We start from the raw sequence: 17,301 nt of genomic DNA, 5'->3' as shown, positions 1-17,301 counted from the left end.
GAAGATGTTGGCTTCCTCAGGTTCGTCTGGACATTCAGCCGCATCTGGTATTTCTATTGGTTCAAGAACTTGCCTATACCTTTGAATATAAAATTAGGTATTCAAAGCCTATACTCTTTCTTAGGTCTTCTTGTCGATCCAGTTTTGACAATTCTTGATCTTCCCGGGAGATTCTTAACCCGTGATTTGGCTTCGGCTGCGTCTTCTTCAACATGACCTTCGAGATCGCTGGCTTTCTCGATTTCCACCTCTATGAATTGAGAAGACAAATCGTTGTCGGATGATTCCACCTCGATGAGATCGTTTGCGGTAACGTCGACGTTCTTGTCGCTGATAGCCTAAGTCTCCTCGAAATATTTGACAATGTGCAATCTCTACCTTCCTCTCATCTGGGATTCAGACGCGGTAGTCTTTACATTCTTGAGAGTAACCCAAAAGTACCCCATCCTTCGTGCGAGACCTGAATTTCCCTCTTCTTGGATCGCGGTTTAAACACAATATCTTGCATCCGAACTGGTGAAGAAACTGACGCCCGGCTTCCTTTTGGTCCACGTTTCATACCCTCCTAGACTGTTTGACGGGCATCAGTTTCTAATATAATTCGCGGTATTGACCGCATCGGCCCCAAATTGCGCAGGGCGTCCCGACTGGGTTAACAAGCAATATGCAGTATCGAGTAACGTCATATTTTTCCTTTCGGCGCGGCGATCCCGTTTTGTTCAAGATTATATGGAATGGTCAAACGTAAAATGTGTCAAAAAATGAAATCCTCGTACCAAATGCTGATTATTTTTAACATTTATATCCATAGGCGTAACATACGCTCAGTAATGTATTTCCTTACATTATTACACTAAAACCTAACGTGTACGTTACAAGCGCCGGCGTTCCTGTACCTCTATATCCAAATAATTAAATTAGTCATCGACGACTAAGTACCTTGACTGAAGAACAGCGGAACTATCACATTCATATGTCCACCTGGGACGAGCGTCTTTTTGATGTCTTTTTGAGGGCCATGGTCACTGATGCTACTCCATACAATCATACCAAGCCTGACCTGACAGGGGACCTTGTCTGTAAACCCATTTCTATGAGGTCAACGCTACTTTAGGAGGTAAATATTGAGAAAGTACCGTAGACATCTGATTTTTGTACATATGTTTTACATTTAATTTTAAAAGAAGGAACCCTTAAGGTATTGCGACTATTTGTCGATTTTCAATTCAGCGAGGTTTCATAGTTTGGTGTAGTTAAATAAACTTAACTGGGAAGTGTGAAGATTGTTTAAATCAGCTTATTTACTATTGGGGCTTTAGAGTATTTACGAAATTCTTCCCAATTAAAGTAGTTAGAGCGCCTAGGTAAAAGTAACAAGATGTTGGTGAAAATTTCGTCACTTATTCACTTTCTAATGGTCAAAAGAAAAAAGTGTTCCTATGTGCCGTTTCTGAGATATTTGACAGTAAAAACAGGGTATTTTATCTTATATTGTATCTGAGTGTGTGAAGTCAATAAAAGAACTTATCAAACATAATTTTTGGATTCAATATATTCATGCTTTTGTTTTTTGAGCTTTCGTTATCGGCCAAATAGATTAGGGAGTTTGGATACAATCAGATTTTCCGTGGCAAGATGTAGCTATAGCTATATACATAAAAATTAGTTTTGATACCAATAGCAACCATAGCAAGCAGAGTGTAAGCGTTGAGTGAAGGATTTAATTACTCAATGGTGTAAGTTTACAGATTTCCCATTTGATTGAGCTAGCCGGTGCAATTAATATTTTAAAAAATTTTAAAATAACCGCGTCAATTCTCAAGTTTTCCAATTTTGTCTTCGCCCACTTTTAAACTTATAACTCCGTCCCGTGACTTTTAGGACACCCTGTATGTAGTTGGATGCGAGATGCGCATTTCATACCATTCAGATTTCTTTAAATGAAGAGCGCAACAAGCCTCATCGAATCTAATGACGAACGTGGTGAATTATATAGCGCAATTATTTTATTCTTTAACATGTTTAAGTGAAAATGGGTAAATTAGTAAATGCAGAAAGAATTTTTCTCTCTGTAGTCGAAATCGATGAATGAAAGAAGGAAACATATATCACAATTCAAAATTGCCGAAAACGGCAAATGCTAAATCTAAATGGAACGTCATTTGCGAAAGAAGATTTAAAACCATAAAGCATGATACCTTTCACACAAATGATTAAATGGCGAGAAATTTGCAAAAAATGGCAACACCGCAACATCATCCATTTTCGTCGCCTCATTAATCAAACTGGATATTATTTCGACTTATAAATTTCTATATGAAAATCGTTACACAAGTACCAATTGGAAAGAGCTAGGTATCGTATACATAATCAATAACATGTGACAGTAGACGATAAATTGTCCCTTAGATATTTTTCAAACAATTTGTACAATTAAAGTAAGAAAAGGAAAAGTCGGGAGTATTGGTGGAAATTCTATGTGAGAACGTACATAATTAATTTTATATATGTTTGTTTATGTCGAAATCGCTTGGCAACGTATATGTCACATAGTCGCACAGAAGGGAAAAACGGCATTTTTCTCAGTGAGGGGGGCAGTATGACAAGGTATGTTAGTATTACATACTGTGCTTAGTACTAATCGTACTGGGTCTACATTGTTGCATTACACCACCATAAAGTTATAGGTAAGTAAATTGATGAAACTGCACGGCGACTTTTCAGCAATTCTTTTGAACCATTTCACTATATCTCCAAACTATTTAGAACTGTTTTATTTTACTTTTATTATATATAAATTATTGTGTTTTTTGTACCGTTTTAACAAAAGAACTTCGTAATATTATTTATATACTTTAATTCCAACAAGTCGCATAAAAATTCCCGTACGTGATGTTGAGGCCAAAATGTCTTAGCTTGCAATTTCTAATCCTTTATTAGGTATGAGCTATTGATTATCAAAGGATGCGACATTGCATTTTAAGTCACGGATTGCTTACAACTTAGTTTCTACATTGACTAATACCCCCCCAAGTATTAGTCAATGGTTTCTATTAAAGATTAAACTATATACCTTGGCATTTAAATTAGGCATTGAAGAAATACGAAATTTATTTAAAAGTTATATTTTTAAATAAACCTTTTATTCAACTTAGCTAAAAAATATGTAGAAGTTGGATATGAATGTGTCGGATAATTATCAATTATTTTCATCCATTTTTGTTTTTTGATGTTGATGGGGGAATGAATAAAATGTCATTTAAACATAAATGCCACTCTGCATTAATAAGGGTTTGTATTGTATTTTGATAGCGGGGGATGTGCAATTTCGAACTTTATGTGTGGTTTAGAAACCCTGTTTTTTGGCACTAATTCTGTAGTTCTCGTGGTTGTTATGCGTTTTTATATACGGTGGTGCGTATAAAACCACCATTACCAAAGCAATGTTCTTGAAGTCATTCATCTGTTAATTGATATATGATTGAATTCACTAGCACCATAATATCACTATTATTATACTATGCTAGCACTGTTACTTAATAAATATCACTCTAAATCAGTATATTTAAAAAATCACAAATGTGTGCCGTATCTTCTAAACCATGTAATATAAGGAAAAGTTAAAACCAAAATCTAATGCAAAATTTGAGGTTAAATACTTTCTATTATTTGGATTGCTTCGATAGTTTTAAAAACTAGAGAGACAAATTTTAAAATATTAAGGCAACCTAGTAAAGCAGCTACTCAGCTGCATCACTTCCTTACGGTTCCTACTCGCGATTAACTGATTAACTGGGTATCACCCATCGACTGTCAGTTACGGAAGAAGAAGATCCATATCATCCATATCATATGCCACAGGGAAATCCAATACTCAGTTTCCTTCTGGGTTTTTTTTCACTCATACTCACCTACCATACACTGTTCACTCCTGCGGTAATTATACCTATTCATATAAATACACAATTTGCTCACGGAAATTCCTGTGGGTCGGTTTCTCCAAGAATGTTAAACTGACTTCTAAAAATTTATTATACAAAATCCCCAAAAACGGTCGATTCCTGTTTTTACACAACGCAAAAAATTCAAATAACATACATTATCGATGCGGCGAGGTTTTTTCCTGGTGAAAGGTAGCAGCAAATTCAAAAAAATGGATGGTGGAACGTCTTGTGTCATATAATCGGACCTTTTGTACAAGTAGGCGAAATTTGGTTATTTGTTCAAAATTAATTTCGAAGATGATTGACGCAATTTGATTTAGGAATAAACTGTGCTTCAAGTTTTTTACGATTAGTTGAAATTTGGTTTATTCACGGTAATAAGTTACCAATATTTCGCAGCATGGATATGTCAAATCTACCCATATAACTTAGGGTCACCAGCAAACAAAAACCGGAATTAATTGTCTTTAACTTTTTTACCGGTTGCCGTTTTATTTATAACTTATTTAATAAACCGGTTTTTTAATGTAACTAGCGTCTAGGGATTCCAAATATATAGCGCAATGTAACGTTCTGTAATTTAACACCAGCGCTTTCCTCGTTATAATTTATTTTTACCCAAAATCGTCATGAAACCTTCATTTTTATGCCTACCTTATGTCAGGAAATTTTAGTTTCCATGGCAGAGGCAGAGCAGACTACTTTTCCTGCCGCCTGTCACATTACTGACCGCACCTGTCACTTTACCGCACGCACGTGTCACTTTTCAGGCACTACCTGTCACATTGGTAAATGTCTGTAGTGACTTCTGTCATCATTGGCAGATTGACATTTATCAAAAGTTCTATATGAAAACTCACATTTTATAAAATACGATTTGAGGTAAAATTTAATACAAAACTCGTCAGTAATAAGACACTACTACTTGACTTGGAAATTAATTAGTATATTTCCTCGCCAGTAATATGCCATTTTCCTGACTTTTATGTAATTACGCCGAAACGTTACTCCGTTAATGGAAGACACTTCGCACTATATTTGAATAAATTTAAATAAGTTAAATCCGTCATCCGATCCCCTCATCTGCAATGAAATTCTCTTTCTGCATAAACCAACCACGTATCCATACTTAGTTTGCTTATATTGGCCCCTCGTAACAAATTTAGAAGGTCACGTCAATAAATTCGTCGAAATGGCGGCATAGTTTCTATAGTAATTTAGTAACTTTCGCACTAAAATATAGCGTATGGTATCGCGGCTAATGGTTTTTTCGTATCCTTTGACGACATTCACTCTTCTTGACTTTCAATGTAATATGTACAAATGTTACGCGATGTAAAAATACTGTGCTTGAATTACATAGATTCACCTCAATCGCTTGTTGAACAATGCCGCTCTCCCACCAAATTTTTTATAGTCTATTCGTCCATCTGAAAAACCGAAACGGCCGCGCATATATAACGCAGAGTGCTCATCTCATGCTCCCCAGCGACGGTTTTTAGAGCCGGTAACACTGTAGCGTTACGACTTTTATCTGATTGAACACTCGCTTTATTTTCTCGAATATTAATTCTGTTCTCTTTCATTATGAAGCGGTACAAGTATAAAATTTCCCATACCAGCAAATTTGTAAATTTAATTACAAAAATTTTTGTAGCCTTTAGCGACCACCTGTTACTACTCTACACATAACCCATAGTTTTTCTGACCAAAATAAATTAGGCAATGCCATAATTCTATCAATTAGCCGTTTCAATAGTGGGCAAGATCATTGATGGGGCAACGGCTTTCAATCACGCCAGTGAGTGAGCCTTATTTTGGATCATTAAGGCAAATATGGTGGAAAGGTGATATATGAAAAGAACAAATTTTAATCCAAATAAAAATGTATGTAATTGTAGTCAAAATTAAGATAAAATAATGAAAACAGAGCACAACCTGCAACTACTTGTGTTTTTAATTTATTGAAAAATAAGTTCAGCAACGAACTCTCTCTTACCTTTTACCGTCCATTCCCAGTAAACAATGGCACCGTCAAAAACGAACTTCATTATCTTTCTTTCCTCACGTAGGTTACCTATGGACAAAAATTCATACATATTAGTGATAGAGATAACAATAATAAATAATGAAACCGTATTCATGAGCAAAAACTCTATTGTTATTTGTAGGTGACAAACAAATTACCTACATATGATCATAGAGTAGATCAAACTCACACGAAATAGGAATTATGTGAATTCAACAAGGTTCCTCAATTCAACAAGACAGTGCCTGTTGTGTGTCATAATTTCGGTGGGGTGAATCACCGAATTGAGTCGTCTTTCACTTTATCTTCTTATCAATGAGTCTATTTTGTTTATTTTGAAAATGCTTACCTTGCTCGAGTCATAGCAGTCTGCCCTTTTTCGATGATGACTGATGATGTTCAATTTAATTTCGATTTGTTATAAATTTTAAATGTTATTCAAAATGAAAACAATATCATCAAAAATAGTGTTTATTAATTGTAGTTACACACCGTCTGTATAATCATCTTATTTTTAACATTTGATAAACTTCTACATTAAACAGATAATTTAAAAGCATTTAATCAAAGCATCAATTGAAGCTTTTTTTTATAATGGTATTTTCTAGGGTATTTTACACAACTGGTCTACTATAATCACTCAAAAATGTGGGCTTATGCTTAGTTTGCATACATTAATAATTGCATACAGCGCATTTAACGTACCTATCCAAAGATAGACACGATAACTTTCTCTAAAGATTTAAAGTGTGGAATAAAATTAACTAAACTGATACTAGTGAAAAAAATCTTTACTATTTTGCTACAGTTGTCAGTTTTTACCATACGTCTTAATACACATAGGTATATCCTCGACGTCCAAGCCGACATTGTTTATACAGTAATATGAATGTTCACAATTTTTGAAAGCACCTCACGCTAACTTATTTACTTACTTCTTGTCACTTGCATGGATAAACTGTAGGGTAGGTATGTTACTAACCGAAATAAGCTCGATGTTCAACGTTGGAAAATTTATAAATACAAAATTCAGCGCGTACCCCGAAAGTCCGAACTGCAACGGCCGACGCGAACAAGAAACGCAGACGCGACTGTTTAAGTTTATAAATTGGCTTTTAGGCTTACCGTTCTTTGTTCAAAGCGTCCGAAGATTCTTAGAAAAACCCCTTGTGGAGACATGCTACCTGGTCAATCCAGTCCAGTCTATCTAGTTTCAAATGAAACTTACCTCGAATCTTAGATATATTCCCTAGATATAGCGCTCAGCAATTAAATCAGTGCCAACATGTGTGAGAGAGATAGCTATACAGTAGAATACCGAGCATGCGCATTGAGTTGTCTGTCAAATTGACATTACCGACATTTCATTGGTGTGTATTTCCGTAGAACATAAAGGGGTTTACGATGTTATTATAGTAGAAAATGCAAGTAGTTGTTACGAAAGTAATAATTAAAATGGTGCATTTAACTTGTGGTAAACGTAGTAGTACAGAAAGTGCAATTTCATTCTATGCATAAGTTACAAAATATGAAAATATGTGCTTCGTAACTTAATATGAAGTGACCCAATTTTGCAACGCCTATGGTTATCACTTATCAGCTGTTTACATTCGGATGCTACTGCGCATGAGTGGTGTTCTACTACGGTTCAAAATATATCTATGTCTTTGTTAGGTACAGGGTTTAACCTTTTCACTGCTGCGCACGTATATATATACGTTCTAAAAATGCGGAATCTGTGTGCGACGTACGTATATATACGTTGTACCTGTTTAAAATTCTGTGCTACCTCCGTATATTAACGTGCTGCAATCATTTGCACACCATCGGAAAGCCCATTTCGTGAGCTTTCCAACGAGTACCAACACGACTCAATTTAGTTTTGTCCATTACGCTAAAAACGGTTTCAGGTAACACGTGTGCGCATTTATTTTGTTGTAGTAGTTATTTATTCAGACGTTTGATAAATTGTTTTATCCATAAGTCAGTCAGTAGATGGCGGATGAATACGTTCGATTGACGAAGTAGGAGGCTGCGGTTTATTTTTTATTTTTTTTTATTTTTTTGTTTTTATATAAAAAAAATATAAAAAAATTAAATAAAAAATAAAAAAATCAAAACAGAAATAAATAAACAAATTTTGATGCCCCTCCGATAAAATACATTGAGCTTTACTTCCCAACCTTGCTGTGCACGTATATGCACGTGCTGGGTGCTGCAAATCATTCTGCTGATGACGTATATATACGCGCGACGATTTCTCTCAGTGCGACGTACGTAAATATACGTTTGGTACAATTTTAATTCAGCACAGGCTGTTTACACTCGAATTTTTAATTTAGCAGCGAAAAGGTTAAGGTATGTTGGCACAGATGCTCCTTATTGAAAGTAAATGTGAGGTATATATAATCTAAGCCTCGAATCAACACTAAAGTATTTAGAGGGTATACAAGTTTCGTGTATGCATCAGGAAAATTCCACTGACTTCTATATGATTCTATTGACAACGACAACAGTAACTTGTGTCTAATGGCTTGTAGGGGGCACTTGCCTAAGGACTTTCTGAACATTTCATAGTCATAGAATAGCGCTAATTAAAAATAACGGTTCTGTTCCACTTTTAGGTTCGGTCCAGATCACTCTTCAAAGATGGCGCAGACTTACCAACAATGAAAGAGAAGGCCGGTTATCTAAAGAAATCCCCAAAACGGAATACTGCAAGATTTAAATGATACCCGTTCATCGCAAACATGCAGTAAGATTTGTTTATATTACACATTGGTAGGGTATTATCATATTGCTAAGTGTCTAAAAAAGTGCATGAAATTGTTATGAATTAGTTATCGTTTACGACTATGCAAGAAAAAACACGGCAAATAGAAAAAATAATTTGTGTAGTTCCAATTTTTTCAGAAATGTGTGGTTGAAGATCCCCTGATGATTGCGTAATAGTCCCAAGCGATTTTGGTGCCTCCGGAGGAAGGGTAGGCGGTTGCAGGTACAGTTTTGCGGTTTTTCGGCTGTATCTCGAAAATGGTGGGTCATATGGAAAAAATGTTCTTATAGAAATCGCAAGTTTTTGGAAAATTGCTCATCTTTAAGAGGCCGCAGCTGAAAAAAATTAATTTTAGCGCATTTTCCAATCATGTTGGCGCTATTATGATCATTATATCCGTCCGTCCCGAGGCTTTAACTACTCCTACAATTTATTTTATTTTTTATTTTACCGCTTATAGCTATGCGCAAGCTGCACAATGTCACCTTTCTTATTTATAGAGATATTTTTTGAAATGTTATCAAAAGATTTTTTTAGTAAAGGCAAAAATCGCATACTTTAAACAGCAGGTGTGCGCATTCTTATTTATAGGAACTTATATGCCTTTGTACACAAATAGTCCGTTACATGACCTTTCGGGAAGTACTGATCAATTCATGGAAAATGCGCTACTGTTCATTTTTTCTAGAATGACAGAACTAATCTAGCCAGTTATTTTTGCTACTCTACGTAGATGCAGTTTTTATAGCCGAGTAATCATTAAATTTGTGACTTGCAGAGATTAAAAGCCTGTTATATTTTTATATATAATTCAAATATTTTTGGTTTCACATTGATCAGATCTTCCCTTTCGTTACCCCACAGCGCCACCACAGAAGGACCTTAATCATTGCGTATAAAAAATTTATGCATTGACAATACATCATTTTGAGCTTCTATATTCTACATGATTCAATATTCGTATAAATATTACTTTCGAAATTAGCATTGATTGATTGATAGATTTTTGCTTGGATTGAACTGTTAAATACACGCAGCATTTAATACTATTAGAATAATAATAAAGCATACAGTTTCAAGTGCCTACTTATTAAAAATCTGCAAACATTTTTTAAAAGCCTATTTTTCCGGCAAAAATTCACTTATGTATTATAAGAATAGACCACGAAATAATATATTGACATATATTATGGAACTGATTTTATCTCGGATTTTATACTCTCTTATTTAATTTCAAAACAAAATGCACGCTAAGGTTGATTTTCCTGATCTTCTATTCAAATTTTGGCCAGTAGTGATAACAAATTTAATTTCACAGGTTCTGATGCTAAAGAAACCAAAACGGAGCAATGAAATGAGACATGGAGAATGGAGATGATGCAGTTGCTTGACGGTATCGTATGCTATTGAATAAAAGAGAATTTTCTTATATACCTAGTTAACTATTTGCAGATGATTTCAAGAGACCACGAGGAATAATTTTTTAAATTTCTGTTGCAGCTACCAGCAAACCTACATAAATTAACAATTTCATACGAATATTATTGCAGTTGAAGCGGTTACTATTTATACTCATATGCAGTGTTCTTTTTTTGTTGAACCTGTTTAAACATTTGACATGAGACGTACGATTTTGTGATACAGCAAGGAAATTTACCTATCAAGGAAGTGGAAAGGTAGGTATCAAAGTCGTTAGTCCACCGTGAAAAAGCCCTCAGTGTTTTGGAACCATGTTGGTGAAACGGTTTGATATATTTTAGTTTCCTTTTCTTTTTAAGGATTTAGGGTTTGCTGTAGATACTAGGTCTAATTTGCTGGTTCCATTTTTTGTTTCTATCAAATAGGAAAACGAATTTCAACATTCGTTAAAATGTCTAAATTGATGTCTTTGTTCTCAAAATGTATTCGTGCAATATCAGAGGTTTTTATGAGACGCAACCCATCATAAAAAAAACCGTAGCCAGCATATCGTAAAACGGTTAAATTTTTAAGATAATTTCTTTAAAAGGTAATCCCCACCACATCTTTAAAATTTTGATTAAAAAAATGTGTGTTATGACGGAAGACATGAATTAACATCGTTTTGAAATTCACTGTAACAAATTCCAGAGTCATAAAGTGTAGCGTATCTGAAAAGCCCACGCGCTTATACAAGTCAACTTGAAATAAATTGTTCAATAAATAACAATCAAAGCACACTTAGATTTCGACGAAATCGATGAAATCTAAAATCTTGCTCTTGGATACACCGACAGCGTTTTGAACCGTTGAGCATCAGAATCAGACAAATCTTTTTGAGGCATCTTCACCGGCTCTTTGTTAATGTTTTCTCCGTTCATATCGTACGCATCTTTGCTTCCGGCCGTTATATCAATAACATTTCCTACCTTACGATGTTTATAATACCAATATTCGAAGCCGAGAGTACCGCAAGCTAAGCATATTCCCACAAAGATGACAATGAAGACCCCGCCAATATTTTGAATACTAATACCATCGGATTGGTCCTCTTGCTTCTCACATTTTACGCGAAAGGGATTCTCGTGCCACCAGAACTCCTTAAACCGCTCCAATTGACGCATATTTAACAAATTCAAAATTCTGAAATGATAAGCAGTGTTAATTCTCATATTATCTCTGAAATTTTGAAACGGTACAAAGAGCAAGTTCCATATTTTCAGGCAGGAAATTTGAAATTTGAATTTGGAATTTTAACGGGTGGATTATAAAATGAGACACAGATCAGGTCGAACAGCGTCATCATAATAAGCATAATTTTTGAAGGACAGAAAAAGAAAGTCTTTCATACGATGCCGTTGCGGCGCTCTAAATTTTTTTTCAATAATCCGACCTTTTATTTTTCTTTTCTGCTTAATACCTAATATACCTACCTATCCAAAATTTGGTGAGCCTTTATGTCGAAAAAATACTCTAACGTAAAAATTTTTCTTTAAAAGTTGCGTAAAATGATCTAAAAAATAACCGACATACTCGTAGATACAGGAAGATCAGTCAATATGATCAAATTCATTATCTACGGCTACGTACCACTTTAAATTGCAAATTCAAACTTGCTGCACTGTAATAAAATGATCCATCAAACTCCACCAAACCAAACAAACTCCATTTTAGCTGAGCTTTAGAAATGAAGTGGTATACTTACGCCGAATTAAGTTGATCCTTTAATGGAGAGCCCTGTTGCACGGCTAAGGCATAAGGTTTCCTCGAAAATTCCTCCCCTACCTTTTGCAAGTCACATGTAGTGAGCTCCAAGTACTTGATGTCGCTAGCATCACCAATGAATGCGTAGCCTTCATTTTGCGTTCTAGACGTTCTCACTTTTGCGACAGCTTCTTCCAATGTATTCAGCAAACCTGAATCTCGCATGGTCTGCCACATTTTCGTATAGCGGTCACTAACTGGATAATCCCACACTGCTAATTGTGCACGTTCCAGATCTGAGAGGCTGTCGTTTAAACTCATATCCTTCCATATTCTGAAATATTTAAACTTTATGTATGGTACAATATTTACATTTTACAAACAAAAGCTTACTCGTAAAATCGTTTTTCAATATTGGCCATACGTTTGAAGTAAGTTGCCGCCTCCGAATTGTTAAGAGGCGAATATTGTATTTTGTACTGCTTTGATAAATCATCCAGAGATTCAACGGGTACATCCAATCGAGAAACCGTGAGAAAAGCGGCCAAGTTAGCGGTATAAGAAGCGATAATAATAAAACCGAACAACCACCACGTTGCAGCAACCAAGCGTCCAGATAAATTCTTCGGGGCTTCGCCACCCCCTTGAGGAGTTAATGATGTCATGCAGAACCATAGGCACTCTTTGATATGGAACTCTCGTTTTTCCTCATCGTCTCTATACTTTTCGCGATTATTTTGGAAGCTGTAGGGGCTCCATCGATCAAATATCCACAGCAACAAGCTTAATTAATGAGTATCAATGTAATTGTTGTCTAATACATTTAGCTTACCTGGTTAAAAAATACGCTGATAGAATACAAATCCATACTTCATGCTCCAGTACCGTTAAAAATTTGAAGAGCGACGTCGAAGGTTTTGGCAGTTTCATCAGAATGGTAATTCCGACCAAATCGTAATACGGAACGGTAAAATCGATAACACTTTCCCTTTCAGCCATAACCGCCATTGCTCCAAGGGCAATGTCCGCCCTTTTATCTATGAGCTCTTTGACGATGCCATTCCAATTTCCATTGTCATCCATTTGCCCGAATCCACCTTCCGTTTGCACTCTAATTTCGTAGTCGAATTGTAAAAATTTCGCAATGTGGTCCATTAAATCGATGCAGTATCCATTAAAGCCTCTTGGAAATGAGCTGTTTTGGTATATGAAAGGTGGTTGCTGAAAACAGGTAAAGTAAATGTCAGTCACAACGCGCGTATGTTACAAAATACTGAATTGAATTGAGCCAATTTTTGTTAGATATCGTACATTTAAGAGGTTTCGGGGAGCTTTTCTTTGCAAATAGATTGGAAGACCAAAATGTTTCGTTTGGGAGCTACACTTCAAAGCTCCAACATGTTTGGATATTTCCTTTTTTCGGAGGTTAATACACAAGAGCTTGATTTTTAATCGGATAATTTTATTTTTACACGAAAGTTTTGTTGCAACGGAAAAAACTAGAGATGAAAAGTGTGATAAAATCGCGACAGCTTTAGGAAGCAACAAAATTTGAGTGAATTAAAAGTAAAATTATCCTGATTTAAAACCCAGATCGAGTGTATTTTAGGGAGATTAATAAAACACAGTAAATTTTACAACCACTATATATTTTACGCATTCCTACGCGCATTTTTATCCCTGATAAAAAGCTACATAGCGTTTAATCGCTGATAAAAAGCTACCTAGCTTTTAATCAGATAAAAAATCATCTGATTGGTTAGAATTTGAAACAATCACCAACCTGATTGGTCGTATATTAATGGAGTGGTATTAATCATCAATAAAATCTGACCATTTTGGTGGAGCGATCAAGAATTGCAGTTTTTTAAAACATTTTGAGCTTGTTATTTTCATGTTGAAAAAAACCCCCACGGTATTAAATGTGATCGAGATCAGAATTATTTTGGTACGCGGTTTAGGTAGACATTTTAGGAAGATTTTTCTCTTGTTGTAGTTGATAAAAAAATTATAGAAGAAACTGTCATTTTGAGACTTTTGGATGCATATAGCTCCCAAAGGATAGATACATTGTGGGTCTTCAGTTTATTTCGAACAAATGCTTGTTTTGGTTCTTTTTGCCAGATAATTTGAATTGTGGCACCTTGTATATAGCGCTGAGAACTGAAAACATTTTTTATTTGTAAGCAAAATGGTTCTACTGTCAACCATCATAATAACAGTTTGTTATTGCTGTGAATCTTAGGTGAGTCAGCCGAAATTGAATGGTAGGTACTATGTTTAAGTATTTATTTAGGGTTAAATACTATCAGGAAATCTACTTCGATTTGTTTATAATCATAGTAATTTGGCAGCTTTGATAAGGAACAATTTTTGCTAAGTTCAAATTTGAATGCGACTTACCTCACTGAAAAGTTATTGTAAACTGTTGGTGATATCACAGATAAAATATAAAAATTTTATCTGTGGTGATATGCTCAATCCAAAATTGGAAAACGGGATAGGTACTTAAAGTACTGAAGCTGTCGTTAAGATTTTAATTGCATTTTTTTACAAGAGCAATGGGGATACCAATATCACACTACCTATTTATCTGGTTTGAGAGAAAATGATCATAGACTACGATAAGAAAATTGGTAGTAAAAGCAAAAACAAAAATTTGTAAGTACGAAAACTAGATCAGTTTAAATTTGGAAATGGCACTATTTGGTTTTGGCCACGGCCATCTCGCCGTCGGTCAATTCGCCGCCGGCGACATGATTGTGCATGCATAATCACGAATCACTCGCTAAAATCAGAAAGACGCACTTACATAAAAATCCACACAAACACCTGAGTCAGTTTTCATCAAATTAATTCAAGATTGAGTTACACCATTGAATAAGACGTAATGATTACTTATTCAATGGCTGCACTTTGATTTCCAAAAATCCACCAAAAGGATTCGGATTCTTTTATAGAGATTTGAATGCTTTTTCATGGTTCGAATCCTGAGCATATAATGATTTAAATACAAATCCTTACGAATCAATGCCGTGAAGACCATTATCCACAAGTGAAATCCATGTGTTCGGATCTAATTCTAAGTGATTCGAAACTTCTTCAGATCTGATTTGTTACTATATTATGGTAGGTAATAATTTCATGTGTGTCACTGACTTATAGTATGAGCAGAAAATCCATGGCAACGAACCCGAATTTACGGCGAATCAAGGGCTGCTCCTGGAAGGCATGCAAAGAATTATGTGACACACAGCGAAAACTAATGCTTCAAACCCGAGCATTCTACGATGATTCCTTCGAGAGTTATACTTAAAAAACCTGGTCGACCGAACAGACAATATTGTGTCTGGTTATGACAATATATTATTCGCCAAAATCTGCTCTATTGTAAAATGGCTGATATGTAGGTAGATGATATCCTAGCAACTTGCTATAGAGTAGATTTTCGCGAATAATCACTGTGTAATATCACAATGATGTTTCATGGTGTTGATAATACAATATTATTTATCCTAATGATATTAAAAAATCATTACTCTCTCGGAATATGTCATCCCGGCGATTTTTAGCAAATTGTGTTTTACCCATTTAGCTACGTAGATATGTATATACCAAAAAACTTTACCTGCCTATAAATGGCATAATTTCAATTTGATAATATAGTCTCTATTCAGCTTCTATAAAGAAAAAAATCACAGTCTATAAAATAACAAATAAGAAAACTTAATTCCGGTAAATTGTTTCAATATAATAAACACGACTTTGATTCATATTTTTGATGATCTATTGTTCCATTGTAATTATTTGTAGAATAGGTTATGTAGATTACATTAAATTTTTTACTATAGGTTATCAATTTTATTTCAGTCTAGGTCTGAAGATGAAAGATTGTTTCGAAATCGATAACCTAGAGTAAAAAGTTTAATGTAAATTATTTGAGAAAAAATTCGTATTTTTCTATCTACATAACCTATTCTACAAATAATTACAATAGAGCAATACATCATCAAAAATATGAAACAAAGTCGTGTTTATTATATTGAAACAATTTACCGGAATTAAGTTTTCTTATTTGTTATTTTATAGGCTGTGATTTTTCTTGAGAAAAAATTCGTGTTTTTCTATCTACATAACCTTTGTTTCATATGTTTACTACGTCTTAAATGTTTTCCATCCCCCTGATTCCCCGAGTTCAAATTGCCGGGACGACTGAAGCCGGGATGTACATTGTTGTCGGGATTGCCCATCGCCGAGTTTAGAGCGCCGCGATAACCGAATCCGGGAAGTAAATGGTCGCCGAAATTGCTTGCCGTCGGGAAATCCGTGCCGAGATGGTCATCGCCGAGAATTTCTGCAGAAAAATTCGTTTTTACAGTTATGTGGACTATCAACTACAGAATTATCGTCTGTTCCGTATGAATCAGAACTGGCAATAGTTATATGGAGGTCTACTATCAAAAAAACTTAGAAAAAATCTGTTTCCGAAAATGTCACTTTCCAAATGAAATACTGTTGATTCATTCACATGACAATAAGGCTGTCAAAACTAAGCGGAAGAGTAGACCAAAAAGTACAAGTAACAAACAGGGAATTCCTAAAATTCCCTATAAGAATGAAGAAAACCCCCTCCTCTCTACCAGCAACTAACGCCTTTGCACTGCAAGATTCATACAGAGTGTCTTCGTAGGTTCAACCTAGGCTAGACAACATACTCTAACCGACCAATTGGGGATGGGCGAAAGGAGTAAATGTAGACTTAAACTCTTTATAATCTATCCCAGCTGCTATTGCTTCAGCAATATTCTGCTGGTATGTCAAGGAGTGTGATCTTGGATTTGTGAATGTCATATGGCATGCTCTTTCAATATATTGTATCTGTGGGAGCTCATGCATAAAGAATCCTTGAAGATGAGAATTCAGAATATGACGATGACCCGGAACGACCGTTGTGGCGCTCTCTAATAAATTTGTAACACTGAATTGCCTACACACGAGAGGGAATTATAGAAAAATAAATATGGATGGCTCTAGTTAGAAATATCCTATTTTGCCTTCTTACTTCTAATTTCTCATAAGCTCAGAGCACCTCATAAGTCGACTCCTCTATTCAGCTGTTTTGTACCAGAAAATAATGATGTGTTAAACACCTTCCTATCTTTACCACAAAATTACTCTTCGAACAAACGTAATTCGACGGAATGATTTAATTTCAATTTCTGAACATAAATTGCAAATGTTTAAATCTTCTTTTTCATATAACTTTGCGAAGATTTCCGTCGAATATTAAATATTTAAATCTTTTTCAATTTATAAAAGTAGTGTATAAAACTCTTTAGGTGTTTAGATAAATTATTCATTTTCCGTTGTTTATATCATTTTTCATTTCT

General features: G+C 35.0%; 1 protein-coding gene across 1 annotated transcript in view; it reads right to left on the bottom strand.

Annotated features, from left to right (window-relative positions):
* Window positions 1–6,583: 6,583 nt before the first annotated feature.
* Window positions 6,584–17,301, bottom strand: part of LOC116167228 (ionotropic receptor 25a-like) — a 31,515-nt gene continuing 20,797 nt past the window's right edge. Inside the window, exons 7-10 of the mRNA XM_031482502.1 lie at window positions 12,744–13,132; window positions 12,305–12,694; window positions 11,913–12,245; window positions 6,584–11,350 (exon numbers count right to left, since the gene is read on the bottom strand). Coding sequence (XP_031338362.1) covers window positions 10,975–11,350; window positions 11,913–12,245; window positions 12,305–12,694; window positions 12,744–13,132 — 1,488 coding nt within the window. The 3' untranslated portion in view covers window positions 6,584–10,974. The remainder of the gene's footprint in view (window positions 11,351–11,912; window positions 12,246–12,304; window positions 12,695–12,743; window positions 13,133–17,301) is intronic.

Source organism: Photinus pyralis, unplaced genomic scaffold (assembly GCF_008802855.1).
Source record: "Photinus pyralis isolate 1611_PpyrPB1 unplaced genomic scaffold, Ppyr1.3 Ppyr1.4_LG3b, whole genome shotgun sequence".
Lineage (NCBI taxonomy): Eukaryota > Metazoa > Arthropoda > Insecta > Coleoptera > Lampyridae > Photinus > Photinus pyralis.
Note: the sequence above shows the minus strand (reverse complement) of the source record. Positions and strands in the feature narration are given on the sequence as shown.